General features: G+C 40.0%; 2 protein-coding genes across 2 annotated transcripts; one reads left to right on the top strand and one right to left on the bottom strand.

Annotated features, from left to right (window-relative positions):
* Positions 1–9: 9 nt before the first annotated feature.
* Positions 10–13,662, top strand: LOC109484203 (CTD nuclear envelope phosphatase 1-like). Its single transcript, XM_019787450.1, has 7 exons — positions 10–274; positions 8,019–8,085; positions 8,933–9,051; positions 9,849–9,920; positions 10,384–10,500; positions 10,912–11,023; positions 11,484–13,662. Exons 1-7 carry the CDS (start codon positions 155–157, stop codon positions 11,624–11,626), a joined length of 750 nt encoding a protein of 249 aa, XP_019643009.1. The 5' UTR covers positions 10–154; the 3' UTR covers positions 11,627–13,662.
* A 1,324-nt stretch (positions 13,663–14,986) lies between these two features.
* Positions 14,987–18,057, bottom strand: LOC109484204 (caltractin-like). Its single transcript, XM_019787451.1, has 6 exons — positions 17,546–18,057; positions 16,854–16,999; positions 16,129–16,236; positions 15,897–16,000; positions 15,596–15,656; positions 14,987–15,272 (listed from the first exon to the last, which is right to left on the bottom strand). The coding sequence occupies exons 1-6, from the start codon at positions 17,666–17,668 to the stop codon at positions 15,161–15,163; spliced, it is 654 nt and encodes a 217-aa protein (XP_019643010.1). The 5' UTR covers positions 17,669–18,057; the 3' UTR covers positions 14,987–15,160.
* Positions 18,058–18,069: the final 12 nt, after the last annotated feature.

Raw genomic sequence — 18,069 nt, 5'->3', positions numbered from 1 at the left:
GGGCATAGTGGGACGGATGTGCGCAGTGGCGGACTGCGCAGGTTTCATTAATGGCGGCCGGTCGGCAGGCAGAGTTTTAACCCGGACGAAAATTTGACAACCCCGAGCCGGATTGGGAGCTTCAAACTCCGCTTTGTCGCCGTAGATCGGGTCTATGAAGCCGGATCCACCGTGTATGATGAAATATCTGCAGCAGGGATTGAGGACCTTTATGCTGGTGGCGACCAAACTATGGAGTTTCCTCTGCTACCTTCTTCGCAAGCAAGTCCGCACGGTGAGTGGCTAGTGCCTGGCTGGTTGGCAACCCTTCGGTCGAGAAGGATCAATTCCGGCCAATTTTCTTCTCAAACCCGCTACAAGATTCCTCAGAACTTTCTGACATTTCTTTGGTTCATGGTCAGACTGAAGATATAAGCGTCAGGCCAGTGGCAGCGGCAGTGGTTGTCAGGGTTAGCGCAGGCTACTTGAAAATTTGCCACTTTTTGCTTCCCCCTTGGAAAGGGGACTGCCCCCTTATTTTAATGACATAATCGTCAGGGGAATCGGCGCATTTCCCGCTCTTTTTGCAAAAAAAAGTAGGTCGGGACACATTTTCATTAACATATACCGTTACTTTATACATAACACTTGTTATTTCTTGCCAATAGTTGTGATCACATCTTGACATGTGTTGACGTGATTTTTAATTTCGTTCATTCATTCACTCACTCTCCTGTACGAAATGCATACCATATGGGTAGTAGTGTAAGCCTAATAAATCTTTAAATTGTAAAGTCTGTGTAGATATTTAACTCAGGAAATCAAAGTTTTAAGTGTCTGAGGTGTGATCACAGATCTGAGAGTCTGTTAGCTTTTTAAAACATGAATTTAAAAATCATGCACTGAAGATTTTGTTAAATCAGCTGGCATTCAAACAGATTTAAAAGGACCCCCAATTTACATTATCTTTAACAGAAGAGTTTTTTTAATTTAATGAGCTGTCAAAGATATTAACTTTTCACCAGATATCAGCAAAGGGAAGTTATAACTTAGATGTTGCACTTGAAGTTAGCTGAAAACAGAGGCATTTCATTCTTAAGAGATGCACCACATTGATAGCTGAGACGTTCAAGACAGAGGAGTTTATTTGTTTGTCTGGTCACTTTCCCTTTCATGTAAACAAAACAGTTAGTCCAGTGTACCATGTTTTCCTTGAAACAGCCCACCCCCATTTGCAAGTTTGATTGTCCTCATTGATTTTGCACATCTCTAAACATACAGTAACACACAGATAAAAATGCATGTACACAGACTATCACTGACATGCTATTAGCAGAGATACTATACAATACTCTGTACAAAATGTGTATGATTTGTGTTTTAGATAAGTAGCACTCTACATGTTTTATAAGCATTTTATTTTACCCTAGAAAATTAAGGTACAGGTATGTTTGATACCACCTGTCAACCATGACAAACTCCTTTTGCATAAGAGAGTTTAATAATGCACAGAAGTTAATTAGTTTATCATTATCATCATTAATTGATTAACATCATGATCTATTAATTGAAGTAGGAAATTATACCTAGTTTAGAATGGTCTTTTCATAACCTGTAAATGACTCAGAGCTTTTTATTGGTATCACTTACATGTGCCATGCTATTCACACATGGCTCTCTGAAATGTAAGTTGTTGGCACAAATTTGAAGTGGGTCACGAAAAGTCATTGACAACACAAATACATGTGCAGACACAAAACATACAGTGTGCATCATGGTATGTAGTGACAAGCATGTATGCATGGCTAGAGGTTGGAAATGTTGTTCCACACAGTGTTTGTTTACCCTGAGTCTTTAAATAGTGTGGCCTTCACCTAAGCCAGGCTAAAATTGCACCCCTAGTCCTACGGGAGTGGGGCCCATATAGAGACACAGAGAGAGGGATAGTGTAACCTAGCCTAACCTTCACCCATAGCCCAACATGATCAGATTTCATATAGAAATACGTCTGGAATCTGGACACTAAATGATATGGGCAGAGATCACAGTACAACTCAAGAGTCAAACTCAAACTCCTGCTACTGTCAGGGTTTTCCCTAGATGTGGATGTAGATCTACTGTAACAGACTTGAGTCGCTACTTGTTGTAAACTAACCACAAGTTCATGTAGTCAAACATGAGTTACATACACATGTACTGAGTGACATACCAAGGTCTTCAACTTCAAGGGGTGAAATCTTGGATAGTTATTGGCATTTGTATGTTGCCTTGTAAGTTACATAAAATACCAATACCAACCCTTTTTTTGCATGTTTTTCAAAGTTTGATATGTTATTCAGAACTCTAGCACTACATGTGTATCCAAACTCAAAGCCAGGTACAGAACAGATGCAGTGTGCCACATGGCAGTTTACGGGACCACTAATGCAATTCAGACCCAGACGTTCTGTTTTAACTCGGGTGTCCTGACATGACTGGTAGCACTGTGACCTGGATGGTGTTCATTTGCCCAGATAAGGGTGTATATAATGTGGCTGGGTGCCAAGTTTAGACACACAGGATTATAGTGACTGTTTATGGTGTATCGTAACTGTATACACCTGTTCTCTTTGACTTAACAATAGGTGGGAATACCTGCTGGCCTTTAAGTATGTCCAGTGGTATGTACTCATACTCAATCAGGGCTCAAAATGCCACCTGCATACTGAGTATGTAGATTTACTGTTAGTGCAGGTTAAATTGGAGCTGTGCAGGTATTTCTGGTGTCTTCCTGCTGTACCTATTAAACCTGCACTGGTCTATGTACATGTCATTGTACAGTACATGTATGTGGATTTTCATTGACTGTGTGGCTGTAGTTACTGTACTAGTAGGTTTAAATTCATGCTTGATTATGGCATTATAGATAAGTTATAACCAATTAAAACATGTAGTACATGATATAGGAATGTTTACAAAAATGCACATGTTTGATATAGCACTGTGTGAGGTATTTATATTCAGTAATACCAGACATATACATATATATACGTTCAAAACAAGGAGGATAAAAACAGGATATACAGGGCAGTTTAGATCCTGTGGTCGATAAGAAAAGACAACAAGCTCTGCTTTCCCCCAGAAAGGCCCCTGATTGGCTAAGAGAGAGGGCGGGGTTGTTTGTCCTTGAGAAAGGTCACGACAACAAGTGTCTTCTGTGGAAGGGAAGACCTTTCACCTCCAACACAACATACATACTCCCAGATGTACCTTTGCCCTATTATAAATAATTACATATGGTTATGCAATATTGTCAACTGGTGCTATGACAGGGTATGTTGTATAGTTTGGCACTTGGCCAGAATGAAAGTAATAGTGTTGGGATTTGAAAATGGAACCTAACTGACTATATGGAGTAATAACACAATATCAAGAATTTATTGGGACTTAAAATGAAGTTAAATCGTGTACATGTAACCTGTATCTAATTATACTTTATCTGACCCTGACCTTTTCTTCATGACCTCAATCTAACACAGGCTGAACTGAGAATTTCGCGAATTAACAAAGGCTCAAACAAGCAAACACAAGTTCCATTTCATATTACTGTAACCAGAACTTCTAGGCTTACTTGGGTAGACAAAATAACAAAGCTTCTACATGTATTTTCAAAACCTTGCAGAAAAATGTTACTTTTTACTTGAAATATTGTACCTTTGTGTTTGAGAACTTTGACAATCAACGTCTTTACACCTTTTTTGTTCCAACCACAAAATTTGCTAAGTCCACTTCATATAGCTTTGTAGTGTTTGACTTGTGGGTAGGAACAGTAAACAGAAAGTGTGAATGTGGTATGTATGGAAAACATAATCTGTTGTCCTCCTGATAACATATTCAACAGTGGTATGGGAAATAAGTAGCAAGAGAAATATAGTTTTCTAATAGTGGCTAGGATTTCTTTTATGTAGAGGGGGAAAATGAAAGAAAGTGCCTCCTCCACTAGGGCAAGTTAGGATTCTAGACACGGCCCTCAAAAAGCAAATAAATTACCCTCCCCCCACTACATATGTCTTCTAACTGATGGACGTTTAGCCCACCCACCACCACATGTTGGAAGTTTATCCCTTCAGGATATTTTTATATGGCACAGGATGTTGACCTCGCCCTTGGCCTTTTGACCTTTTCACCCGGACGATATATGATACACCACCATCATACACCATAGTTTGAAGTGGACACACTCCTACCCAACCCCCAGAAATCTGCATGACTGTATGCTTGGATCAGGATATATAGAACCCATCTGCTCGGTTCAGTCTTAGGTCAGTAAGCAACCAGGTGCCAAAGTCTTCTTTTCCCCAGGTTTGCACATACATGTCCATCATTGGTGGCTATTGAATCTCACAAACTTGTACTAGGGACACCCACCCAGGCTAATGCTACCAGCTACATTTTGTACCACAATACACATTTGGCCTGCATGGAAAAACAATCACATGTACAACTTACTACAAGAACCAAATGTTTCAGTTGGTATGGCCAGCAGCGGTTCATGTATGTAGTTCATGTTATATATACATTGTATTTAAAGCATTTTGAGCCCTGGTATATGAGGGGGGGGGGTCCAGTCCTCACCCCTGCCCAAACCCCTCCTGGCCCAGCCAGGTCAGCCCCAGCTGGTGCACCTGTCAATCAACCTGCCCATATATGGGTATGCTTACTATGCTACAATAACACACAAGTGGTTGTTTACAAGGCTATAGCCTGGGTAGTTAGTACTGTATTACTATCCCGCATGAGCTTAGGCTTGGTCACACTCTCTTGTCAATCAGGCATCCAGTGTAATTTCAGGGCGGCAAACAAGCAAGTTAAGTGCTTTTGAAAGCTGGCATTTTGGCTGGTATATGATTTCATGCAAGTGAGGATCTTATTGATTAATGAGAAACATTTACAAATCATCATTCGTAAAGGTGGAAATCATTTTGTGAAGGTATGAGGTCGTGGAACTCTTGTTGATGTTACATGGACCAGTGCAGGTATGCAGAAAAAAAGTATTTCAAACCTTGCAGACATAGCCTTGCTTACATGACATATCTTCCACAGCTATAGGGTTATTACTGTATATCACGGGGGACGATATGACCCAGGGCCAATCCATATCCGGTCCTCTCATACAACCAGGCGATGATAATATATGGATGTCATGGATTCTGACATGATTGATAATTATCCCTGGAATCTCAGTGATAAACACTCATTATCACCACTACATTACAGAATCCATTATCCATTTCTCCAGTCCGGGACTTCATGTGATGAAACCTGATAACTGAATCAAGCCTGTGATAGAGTAACGGTTGTCTATGTCAATTCCAACTGAAATAGATTAAAGCTGCGTTATGTAACCTTAGGATGATACGAAAAGTGAATTCTCTGCTTATTTCTTTACTTAAGTAAGTGGAATCAACCCAACTCCATGCAGTTGATTCAGGCAGGTTATATTATTAATATTAGTACATCAGTTTGAAATGACGAGTCACACCCAACCTTAGCATACATGTATCTAGTCTAGCCGTATGTATAACGTATGCTAATAAATACATGTAAATAGATATTGTTAAGACTGAAGATTCCCTTACTTAGCACTGCTGTTATCGTACAAAGATTCAAGAGAAGCATTCTTTGGATCAAATATCAATTTTGAGGAGATGGCATATATAAACGATGTACATGTATATGCAGGAATGTGCATAATAAAGTGTGTAAACCTCAGGTATAGGAATCCAGGTCAGGCCCCGGGGGACTACAGGCTATTTAGGCCAGTTATTAGTCCTGAGGAAGCTCCAAGCAGAGGTCTAGACTCTAGATCTAGGTCTGCCTCGTTTTGTTGGTTATTTAGGAAGTACATGTACATATAGCTGTAGATCACCAGAATTTTTCATAGATGTATGGTTCTGAAAAATGACCTGCAGTTGGCAGAAAACATTTTGAGATAGATAGCAGAATAAAATTTGACGTAGTATTGTATTACATGTATGTAAAGCATTTTTCATATAGAAAACAGGAAAAAATTACATGATTGAATTTTGTACCTTCACGATGACTTGCATGTTTCATTTTCCTACTTGTCATCTTTTAAACCAAACATTGTGCATTGTACTACATAAAGGACCAGAGAAATTCAATTGGTCCTATATAAAGGACATACAAATGGCAGCCAAATAAAACCCCAGTGTGCATGAATAGTAAGTAAGTATAGACCACCAGGCTGGAAAGTCCCACTGTCCATGTGGAAAGCCTGCAATTTACTGGATGGGCAAATACATGTACTTCTTTTCCACAAAAGATTTTTGCGCAGAATAGAACAGAAGCAAACCCAGATAAAAGAACTCTGCAACAGAGCTTACACTAAGTTACAGATGTACCTTATGACTTCCATGACAGACTGTTATTGTGGTATAGGACTGTATACCTTTAAGCAGGTGTGCAAATTACTTTAATGCATTTGTATTCAGGTCAAGGAGGGAGGGATGAACAAACTCATTAATCTTATAACGGTGACAGGTAGATCTGAATATCTCATTGTCTAAACACATATGCTTTTATACTAAGTTACCTTTATCTACTAGACGAAGATATAAAGAATAAGATCCTTTCTGTGTGACCAGACTGAAAACCACTTACACTGCGAAGGGTCCCTACTGATCTTTAACATGCTCTAGGTGTGGCTCTCCTTAAACACGGTCCTTTCCAAAATACTTACGTTTATAAGTACTGGCGGGAAATTTCACTCACGGCTGTACTTATAAACGCCAGTACTTATAAACGTAAGAACCACTGACGGGCCGTGAGGTAGGGGTAAACTTTTGAATGGGAAGGATTTGTGCAACGCCACTTGGCAGAAAGGTGGTCCAGAATGTTTGCCGGAGCATGGGCTACTTTAAATTTGGCGGCACAGCCTTTATTGTTATTTTGCAGACGATTTTCGTGTCGACTGTGAGCTGTGCCGCCATTGGGGGCTAAGCAGAAGGACGGGGGCAAAGCAGAATTGCGCCGGGGGCGTAGAGGAACGACGGGGGCGAAGCAGATTTTTTGCGGGGGCGAAGCAGAACGGGGCGGGGGCGAAGCAGAACGGCGGGGGCGAAGAGGAAGGAGTTTCATGTGTGACCAGACTGAAAACCACTTACACTGCGAAGGGTCCCTACTACACGAGACATGTGGTGTGATCTTTAACATGCTCTAGGTGTGGCTCTCCTGAAACACGGGACTTCCGGTCCTATCCAAAAGGACGTCCCCAATCAAACTTTCAAAGCTAGGTACTCATTTTCAGTCCAGTAAGGAAATACATGTAGGTGTAAAGTGCTTTTCCCAAGGACACAACACTGGAGCCTGCCAGGGATTAGAACCCAGAACCCTCAGATTCTGAGTCAAAAACCCTGACCACAAGACCACTTTGCCTTATGAATATATACTATGTAAATCTGCCCTCCTCCTCTGACCCTGCCAACCAGGTTTTCCCCTTGACTTAACCTGTCGGCAATGGTGCCTTTGTGTGGACCCAGTTGGGTGAGAGGAAGGTCCTATCCTCCAACAAAAGGCACAGGTTTTGGGGGCCAGAAATGCCACTAGCACACAGTTATGCACATTCTTTGTAATGCATTGAACTGGATAATACTCAGGACCAACTATACATTGTAACATGTAAGTTGAATAGTTAGATCAGGTCATATAAGTCTTTCAACTCGCCGAACAGCTTTCCTTTTCCCTTTCAGGATACAAATGTAAGCTTAGGCAAGGGTGCGTCAAACTGTTTTTCAGTGAAATTTAGTTCGAGACTGAGAGATTTTCAATGTACATACAATACATGTGTACTTGTCATGAGTATGAAATATTTGTGAATAGGTACAATTAAACATACTGTCAATTAGAATTAAGAATGATAGAGAAACCAAGGGAGGTTTCATGAAAAGGGTTTTAAGATTCACTTTTGTGTGTGTGTGTTTTCCAAAGGTTTTGCTATTTTCATTGTTTAACAAGTTGTTTTCTGTGTGTATTTCCAGATCATCCAACATCAGACAGTCCGGTATGACATTATGCCTCTCTCGCCGATCTCCAGACACAGACTCAGTAAGTCAACTCTGTCTTATAAACTTAATGTTGATGGATCATATCTCCGTTGATACTTTTATCGATATCATTATCTTGTACAGTCAAACCCATCCAAGGTGACCACCCAGGGGACCGAAAAAAAGTGGTCTCCTTGGATGGGTGGTCTCTGCCAAAAGTACTATGCACAGTACCTTAAGGGTTTCATGCAGTATGTTCTACCGATTTGTCTTTGACTTAATTGCCTTTGTCTAGAATGCCATGAAATCGCTTTGCTACCTACCATCCAAAATTCGTGACCCAGATCATGAGATATCGAAACTGGAAGTTCCACTGCAGTACCATCTTGTCTTGGGCCCTTGTCGTCTTGCCAGACGATCTGCAGCATCAGTTGTTCTCTGGGGGTCTGACTGGGCAGCGCCTCTCGTGGCTGGTACAGCCGATTCTGGCCCGGCAGGCTCTGCCGCAGAATCGGCAGCAGTACTCCTGTGTGGCGCTTTTCTCTGCTACGAGTCCTTTTCGTCTACTCCTTGCATCTGCCTTCCTGGTCCCTCTGGCAGCTTTGAACAGTTCTGTCACTTTGTGTATTGCTGCTCTCCACTTACTCCTAGCAGTACCATAGCAACTCTATTAAACATCTGATATCATTCAATCACCTTACACAGCACCCTCCAAAAAAATATCCCACTGACAAAGGCATGAGTCCTCAGAACAGTAGTTGAGATTGCAACACGACAATACAATGTGGACGCTAGGACATTAGAACACATTTTTTCTCTTTGGCATGTCAACCACCAATGCACATGATCATTCCTGCTCATAAGTACACTCTGTGTTTATTGATTTATTCTGTGTTTGTTCCTTTCAGATGGCGTAAAAAGGAAAGTGCTGGTTTTAGACTTAGACGAGACGTTGATCCACTCTCACCATGACGGCGTCATGAACAGAACAGTACGGCCAGGAACACCTCCAGACTTTATACTAAAGGTAAGAAAAAATAATACTAAACTTCAAGATATCTGTGAATAGTTTATCAGGTTGGTAAGTCACTGAATAAAGAGCCCCTTTTTTTTACACAAGTGTTTCATTGATTCATCTGACATTTTGATAACCGTCACTGGCTGAATAAAACACTTGGTTGTGTAAAAGAGTCTTTTTTTTTGTAAGATAGATACTCTCCAAGCAGAGCTTTTGGCATTTGTAGGCATCTGTCAGGTTTTATATTTTAAAAGCTTCTTTGGTTACACTACTTGCAGCAGAGGTTGGTATACCCAAAGAAACTCCCACAAAACATGTAAATTTTTGTAAAACACCTAAAAAGCATCCACAAGAAGCCTGACTTCTGCTCAGAGAGTACAAGAAAACACAAAATAGAACCAGATTACTGGTATTGTATGTGTGAAGTTGTCTAGTGACGTGGCTAAAGCTGAAGCATCTATTCAAGACAGGCTTAGGTACCTCAATAGTAGGTGCCCTGGCATCATTAGATTATAGGTTTTCCCTCCAGCCAGATGTACAGTGAACATTCGTTTGCTTTATTTTGTGGAGCTTACACATCAAGTCAAACCTTTTCTGTAAGATGGGTTGAACAAAATCACATTTCTAGGCCTCTTTCAGGAATTGGCTCCTTTACTATTGGTGGGTGCTTTAGCTTTCTCACTGCAATTTGTATGTAGCTTATTGTTACCACTGAAAAGCAAACCTTTATTCAGTTTTTCAAAGATATTTGCTGAGAAACTTTTGCTGATATTTGCTTAGGAACTTTTGTTGACTTCTTTCCCCAGATCACAATAGACAGACATCCAGTCAGATTCTTTGTGTACAAGAGGCCGCATGTTGACTTCTTCCTGGATGTGGTGAGATCTTTTCACACACTGAACTCTACATCAAACTGTAGATGTTTTACATATAAGCCACTATTTATATAAATTTTGTATAATGTTGTTTCTGATCGTAGTACAATGAAGTAATGAATTACAGAAGTGCAGTAAAGCATTCAAATATTTTATGTAGTTTCACATAGTTTAGGGAAATTTACAAATATATGATGGACTTCAACATTGGTATCACTTGTAGAAGGATGCATTATGCATCATGATATGTAACTCTTGCAGGTTTACATTAGGAAGTTATTGGTCATTGATTATCCTAATGAAGGCGACAGTGGTTGTTGAAAATTGATCTTTTGCGTACTCTTTGTGTTGGAATAAAGTTTAACTTCATATTATGTGACAGTTGATACATAAACCAACTTCAAATTGCACACAGAACAATTTTTTCATGACGAAACCATGATTTTTCTCTGTACTGTTTTGCCAGGTTTGTCAGTGGTACGAGTTGGTAATATTCACTGCCAGTATGGAGATATACGGAGCAGCTGTAGCAGACAAACTAGACAACACGAAAGGCATTCTAAAAAGGAGATACTATAGACAGGTAAGGAAGACTCTTTTCTTTCACAGGGTCAAACTAATTAGTACAGTGACTACCTAAGATTTGCAAGCAAATGATGCTGTCTATGTCATTCTCTGTGAATTTAAGAAGGTTGGTGAATGATTGAATAGTTAAGTTTTTCATTCACAACCACTTGTTTAAAGTATCATCTAGCTTCAGTTCACAGCAAACCAGTCAGAATTTGCCACGATGAAGATGACAGACAGTCCTCAAAACATAGACTCTTGTTAAACAAGTGGTTGTTATTTAATAACTTTGTTATTTTATATCATTTCAAATTGCATATTAAAATACAGGAGCTACACTTGCATAGCTAAAACCAAGCGTTTATAGTTATGGTATGCTCTGATGACGATGTTGTTTATGTAGTTATTTGGTTTATTTTTTCTGCAGCATTGCACATTAGAATACGGGAGTTACACGAAGGACTTGTCGTCGGTCCATAACGACTTGTCCAGTGTTATTATCCTGGATAATTCCCCAGGAGCATACAGATCATATCCAGGTGGGTGTTTGTTTGTTTGCTTGCTTGTTTGTTTGTTTGATAAATTTCTTTAGATAGGGTCCTCACACAATGAGTAGGATCTAGATGAGTAGGATCTTTCTTGTCATTGTATAATGTAACAGTTCTTCTTCAGTACTGCTTGGTTTGGTAAAGTAAGTTGTTACTTGAATGGTTTGTTACTGTAGTGTTATTGTTATTTACTTGTTTACAGATAATGCTATGTCTTGTAACTCTGCCACAACTTCCTTGAACAGGATGGTGGCTTTCTTGTCACAGTAAAATGTAACAGTTTTGTACATCATTACTTGAAAGTTTGCACCCCGTTTCTTGAAAGGTCTGCTACAGATAAGTCATGGTGTGCGGACCACAGTGACACCTGTGTGCTGTCCCTGCTATTACCGTTGTCTTATTTAGTTGTTGATGTTTACCTTTTATTTACTTGTTGTTTACTTGTTTACAGATAATGCCATCCCCATCAAGTCGTGGTTTGCGGACCCCAGTGACACCTGTCTGCTGTCCCTGCTGCCCATGCTTGACGCGCTGCGCTTCACAGCCGACGTGCGCTCCGTCCTGAGCAGAAACCTCCACCTGCACCGGCTATAACTGGTCTGTACTGGTTGGAACCAGTATGAACCGGTCGTGGCCACCCTGCACTGTACCATAGCCACAGTAGAGTCAGTAGTGTTGGGAAAAAGAACAGCCGCTGCCGACAGGTGCTACTATGAGTACCGGTTTGATTTGTTTTTACGTAAACTTCTTGTTCAAGATAACCACAGAGTTCATCTTGTTTTTGTTTCATTTTTTTTTCTTTTTAGGACAGGGCACTTAAAGCTGCATAACCTTCAAAACTTTCCAGTGAAGTGTTCCCAGAGACTCAAGAAGGAAATCCTTGATACAAAAAAAGTCTTCTTCTCAATCAACACTGTGATAAGCCAGTAAAACACTTGGACATTGAACAATGTTAACCACCCTTTGTCATTTTCTCTGCAATTTTTTACATGGAAGTTAAAACTTCTTTTTGTTCTCATTTTTAGTGTGATTTTTGTTGTCAGTCAATCCAGTTATCATAGCAACTTGTGAAGTCAGCAGTGGCTGTTCTTTTTGAAGAGATATTCTAACTGTTCCTTGTATGTTACCGGATATAAAATTACATTGAGTTTCAAAGCAATATGTGAGATTCTCCTAAATTTATAAGTAGAATCATTTGGTTTAGAGAAACTTGACCAAAATAAAGTTTAGTTTTATAATCCTACCAAATCATAGTTGGGCTACATGTAAATGAATAGCTCAGTCGTTGTGATAAAATAATTTTGTTGCACTGCACTTAAAACCAGCAAATGCTCCCTTTCCCCCTTTAAATGGTCCAGCCCATCCCTAATAATTCATGGTGTGAGTGAGGAAGAGTAGACTCCGAAATAGGGTTTTTATTGTCATACAAAATGTAGCACTTATGTTGAGCTCTTCTGATTTTGTACAGTTTTTCGATCAGTTATGCTGTAGTGGTAGGCTACAAATGGAGATAAAGCCACACACTGTCATCACCTTGCTTTTGGGGTCTAGATTTCAGCATTTGTATGAAGGGATGCTCAGAGTGTCTCTGTTAATCTCAGTTTCTTTCACTGACGAATCAGTCATTATGATAAGGCATAGCCATGATTGTGAATCATGATCACATCAAATATGAAAATTTATGGAATTTTTTTAAATCATTGCTGATGATTCAGGGTCAAAGGGAATTTATTTGGAACAGAAATTGAAATTGATGGCAGGGCTTGAAGGGTTTTGTAATAGAATGGGCCTTTTGACTTCGGCTTGCCAGTACAATGTAGAAAACTCACTGTTCATTGTTCACTCAGTCTGACTGTATTTCCCATACAACATACACATGTAGGCCATTTTTGGAAAGAGGCAGTCACAAATTTTACTTCTATTTTTACTTGTACCATAGTTTTTCCACCAAACTACTAGTATGTTATAGCTGGCATAAACTCAAGCTTTATTTCTTACCAATCGATATCCAAAGCTGGACATTTCTTTCCAATTTAACACTACAGAGCCATGCAAATGACTGTAAGCCTGAGCCTGTAGTTGTCATGAATTCATAGTTAGAAGGAAACATGCAAGGAACAGTAGTGATATGTCATTGTACAAACAAGATCACCCTGGATGTGTATAATATAGGGTGCCAGAGCTGTGTCATACATAGCCACAATCCCCTCTTCTTTCTTATGTGTCTGTAAAGAATTATGAATGATGTCCTGTCTTTGATATGTGATGTGTCCATGTCTCTTTATGCCAATTGTAACTTCTCTAAGAGATTTTTGGAACTCTGGCCAGATTTGATGCACTTTTCTTTTTACTTCTCTTGTATGATTGGCTTTGGGTGGTTGTCAATTTTTGATGATTTGAAGCAAATTGGTGTTATTATGATAGACAAAGAAATGTAAATCCCATTAATCTCTGTTCATTTGGCAGGAAAACAAGTACATTTATTGGAACGACGATTGGATTTCTTGTTATTCATTCACTCTACTTATTGCAACATGATACAAAAAAATGCACTTTTCAAATTGCAGTAGAGTATTTTGAAACACTCCTGCAGGAAGATGCATTAAAAATGAGCAATATAATGAAGATTTTTCACGAACTGATTGACTTTGGTTCTTTAAAATAAGACAGTCTTTGTCAATAAGATAATCTTTAATTCATACTCATGCCTTGAGATGACCACTCAAAGCCAGGTCCTACAAGTCTGCCAACCTTCACATTCAAAACTCAGTGGCTGTACAAATTCTGCTCTTGGTTCCCCTTGACTTTGATATTGTCAGCTTCCTAACAAAAACAATCAGTAACATTCTGTCAACTTCTTTCAGCACTCATTTCATGTGGCTTTTTTCCATGCAATAGCATTGTGAAATATTCTGAAAGCAGAAGACCCAAGGTTTTTCAGGACAGAAACACAACATCAAGTTTTGTAGGCCAACCACTACCAGTTTAAATTTGGATACACAGGAGATAAAGTTGACTGAGGTACTTCATTTCTATGAATAGCAGATCATTTCACTGCTTAGAAACAGCTGAAATACTTCTTGCAGATTTTTGGTTTCATTTTTAATCTTGATACTTGACATTGCGACCATGATATTGAGACATCTTTTTCAATTATAAAGTGAACATTTCTTGGAGAAAAAAAGTGTAAGGATAATTTTCCCTCATTTTATTAAATCCAAACAGATTCTTCAGCAATTAAGTACTGTCATACAATGAGGTAAAACATCACAAATATGCAGGGCTTTATTTTCATATAATCTAAATCCCTTTTTTGTGCAAGCCCAGTTTGTAAAGCTTCACAGATCCCTACAGATGCAGCACTAGCTCTAGGTTCATATATCAGATATAGGTGTCTGCTGTAGACGTATTAGTTTGGCTAGCAGCTATTCATCTAGAGCTACTATGTCACTTTCTAGACTCTCAACCCATGTGTAATATACAAAGTGTCTATGGCAGGTTACCATGGTAACCGTGCTGCTGTTCACATTTATGTTAATAATGAGAATAATACATCCTAATTTACATATGGTGTCACCTGGTCTCTCTGACGTGCTGTCTTCCTTATCATACCACATAACAGAATTTCATGCCCATATTTTATGAGATGTCCTTCACATGGCCAGCATGTTCTTTTTATGATATTCATCATAAAGTACTTTGTAGCTACTAGTCTTCTCAAGGTTCATACACGTGTATACCCAGTATAACTGCCACACCAGTTTTGAAAGGAGGTACCACATAACTGCAGGCATCCTTTGCAGCCAATCAGATTGCTGGACTCTCAGGAATCCACCAATCACAGAAGATGTCAGTGCTGGCATATTATACTCATAGTTAGCCTCTCCAAGCAGAGGTTTAGGTTTTGGCTTATTTTTGGCACGTTTTTAGCCATTTTTATCGGGCTCTCTTGTATGTACTGGTATCTTTTTTTTACGCTAGTCTAGTGCATTGATACACAAAGATCTGCCGGCAGACCTTTGAGTGGCAAATGGCAACTGTCTATCAAATGGATCATACTGCCCGGCCAATTCGATACTGTCTTTGCAGCCATGGAAAGATCTGCTTGGAGATTTGCCTGTCCACCACTCAGAAGAGGTTTGTCTTGAGCATGATGTTGATGAACTCCTCTTCATCCACAGCGCTATCTCCGTTCATGTCAGCCTCTTCAATCATCTCATGGATTTCCCGATCTGTGAACCTGTGTTCAGGGGATTAACGTGCAAGATTATCTCTCTCATTAATCTTTTCATTGGACAAAATCTGTATAATTGATGACTAATGTCATGATTTAAATCAGTCCAAAGTCATGTGTATTGGATGATATATACTGTACTCAAAAATCTAATCATAGACTAATGCACTGACTGTACAGGCATCTAAAAGATAGCACTGGCAGGTTGCCTGTGTCCATTGATTACACACAGTTGTTATAGAATATGTCTGGTACATTGGAAAGTGACTGCCTAGTAAGTAAGATTATCCTACAGTGGGTTACGTTTTAGGAGAAGGTTGGTTGCTTACCTGATGCCAGCATCCTTACAAGCCTGTTTGAGGTTACTGACTGTGATCTTCCCTGTGCCATCTGTAGATTTGGGAAAGGAGGGAGATTAGCTGGGAATATGGAGAATGATACAATGAAACCTAACCTGGCTAAACTTTGTACAAAAACTTGTTGGAAAGATTGCTGAAAGCTGCTGGTCATGATTCCTTTCAAGAAACCTACACTCTTTTTAGCCCTTCCTTTAGACATACCTTAAACCATACAGTCATAGTTTTTGTCCCAGCTCCCTACGTTACTCTGCATTACTACGTCCAGTCTTACCATAGTCCATCATTTTGAAGCCTTGTTTGATTTCTTCGTAGATGTCTCTGGAGTCTCCTTGTCTTTCTATCACCATCTCCAGAAACTCGTTAAAGTCAATCTCCCTGGAAAAGTACATGTACAAACTTTAATTAGTTAAGACAGTAGAAACTTTAGACACAAAAAGATTTCTCTGTTTAGCCTAAACTTATGGTCCAGGAACTTTTGTAGGTTTGTAAGATTTTAGACTTACCCTTTTGCCTTCTTGGTGACATTAAACATCATTTCTCGCACATCCTCTTTGGACATCTTGAAGCCAAGAACTCTGAAGGCTCTCCTCAGCTTCTGGGCATCCACAGTACTGGAGAAGGAAAATAAGGGTTAAGTTGGCTGCATACTTCTCAAATTCTTATTTTTCATGAAATTATCTAATATGGGCTAGTCCATCTAACCTTTGTAGAGGGTGGTAAACAAGTATAAGCATCTATGTGGCACTAAATGACAGTTACATTTAGCAGTATTCAGTATCCAATAGGCAAGGCAGTATCCCATCTATAGCCAATACAGAAGCAATAGACAAGACAGTATCTGACCAACAAATAATATCTAACAGTGGCCCTAACAGGATACTGACCTGGCCACCAAAAGATCTGCGTGGAGACTTTTTTAATACTCAGTGAATAGTTTCATCCTGTTGGTAAGTCACTGAATAAAGAGACTCTTTTTTGACACAACCATTAGCCGACATTTCTGTGACCGTCTGCTACATTCCTCAGGGCAATTCTGACTGGTTCACATCGCACTGCACAGGTGTCGCTATTTTACATTTGGAAATGCATCTGTAGCAGCGACACCTGTGCTGTGCAATGTGAACCAGGCAGAACTGCCCTGAGGAAGCCTGCAGAATAAAACATTTGGTTGTGTAAAAGGATCTCTTTATTCAGTATTTTACTACTACAAAAAAGACGGTAGTCTTACCCTGAGCTGTTGGTGTCGAAGACCTCAAAGACCATCTTGAGTTCCCTGATCTCCTGCGGAGTGAGTTGTTCTAAGATGCGGGTGGAGATCTTCATCCCGAGGAGCTCCTTCTCATCCACCTGTCTGTTCAGCAGCAGGGCTCGCAACTGGGGGGACAGGGAGGGTTTGTTTGTTTATTTGTTTGCTTGATTAGGATCTCCATCAGTGTGCCACTTTACACTGGTCTTTCTGGAGTCCACAAGGCTGATGATGTAAATCACTGTATGGCTAGTACAAAGTGTCCGCAAGGCCTTAATCCGGGTGATTTGAAGTGAATCACCAACTCTCAAATAGAAAACATGTAACTTTAGTAGTATTTTTTATCGCATCATTTTTATTTCGAAAGGTGTGGTGGATTCTTTATCATGCGTGGGATGTGGCTCTCCCTCAAACACGGGACCTCCATTTAACGTCCTATCTGTAGCTAGCCAAAGCAAGGTACTCATTTCCACCTGCTTCCTTGAAGTGTTGAACTTCCTTGATTGCAAATGTATGTTGTGGTCTATTGAAAATAAAGAAGCTTAGATCGGTACTTTGACGTGTGCCAAATGTCACCATTCGGTAAAAAATATATTATATGTATTTTTGGTTGATGGCAATACACGATTTAGATCAAAATACGCGAGAAGTATAAAAAAAGTAGGTGAACTCACGCTCTCGCCAGGTCTGGGGGGTGGCGGTACCCGGACGTTGGCGGCGATAGGGTCTTCAGGCTCCCGGGGCGAGGCGGGCTCCTCCCGGGCAGACTTCGTCTTCTTCTTCTTTTTCCCGGGCATCTTACAATCACCTTACGATCAACAAAAAATTAAAAAGAAAACAAAAACTACTCCGACTATGGTAAGAATCTTGCAGCGCGAGACAACTTTTCAGACGGAGTTTTTTTTTCATCGCGCGGCCGCCATCTTTGTTGTTGCCATGGCGACCGGACGTTCCAGTGTAAACACAGCTGACCCTTGACACCTCACTGCAGATTTGTAAGTCCCTCCGACGCTCCGTTTTAAAAACCTTTGCATAAAAACGACAAAATAGTCCTGGCCTAGATATATCGCTCAAGTTAAAGGTAAGCTTTTTGCCTTCAGCAGTGCATCAATGATAGCTATTTTAATAAGTATAAGCGTCGTAAAAGGTAGAACGCATTGTCTTCTGTGAAATCACAGCCAGTGGGTTAGCCATAGTG

Source organism: Branchiostoma belcheri, unplaced genomic scaffold (assembly GCF_001625305.1).
Source record: "Branchiostoma belcheri isolate BF01 breed outbred unplaced genomic scaffold, Haploidv18h27 scaffold69, whole genome shotgun sequence".
NCBI classification, from domain to species: Eukaryota; Metazoa; Chordata; class Leptocardii; order Amphioxiformes; family Branchiostomatidae; genus Branchiostoma; species Branchiostoma belcheri.
This window is presented reverse-complemented; position numbering and strand designations above follow the sequence as displayed.

What these genes read in the sequence shown, in the direction of transcription:
- LOC109484203 (XM_019787450.1), top strand. Translation starts at nt 155, where the DNA reads ATGAAGCCGGATCCACCGTGTATGATGAAATATCTGCAGCAGGGATTG. An exon ending in TTCGCAAGCAAGTCCGCACG is followed by an intron (nt 275 to 8,018) that starts GTGAGTGGCTAG and finishes GTGTATTTCCAG; the next exon opens with ATCATCCAACATCAGACAGT. An exon ending in AAAGGAGATACTATAGACAG is followed by an intron (nt 10,501 to 10,911) that starts GTAAGGAAGACT and finishes TTTTTTCTGCAG; the next exon opens with CATTGCACATTAGAATACGG.
- LOC109484204 (XM_019787451.1), bottom strand. Translation starts at nt 17,668, where the DNA reads ATGCCCGGGAAAAAGAAGAAGAAGACGAAGTCTGCCCGGGAGGAGCCC. An exon ending in CCCCCAGACCTGGCGAGAGC is followed by an intron (nt 17,000 to 17,545) that starts GTGAGTTCACCT and finishes CTGTCCCCCCAG; the next exon opens with TTGCGAGCCCTGCTGCTGAA. An exon ending in GTCACCAAGAAGGCAAAAGG is followed by an intron (nt 16,001 to 16,128) that starts GTAAGTCTAAAA and finishes GTACTTTTCCAG; the next exon opens with GGAGATTGACTTTAACGAGT.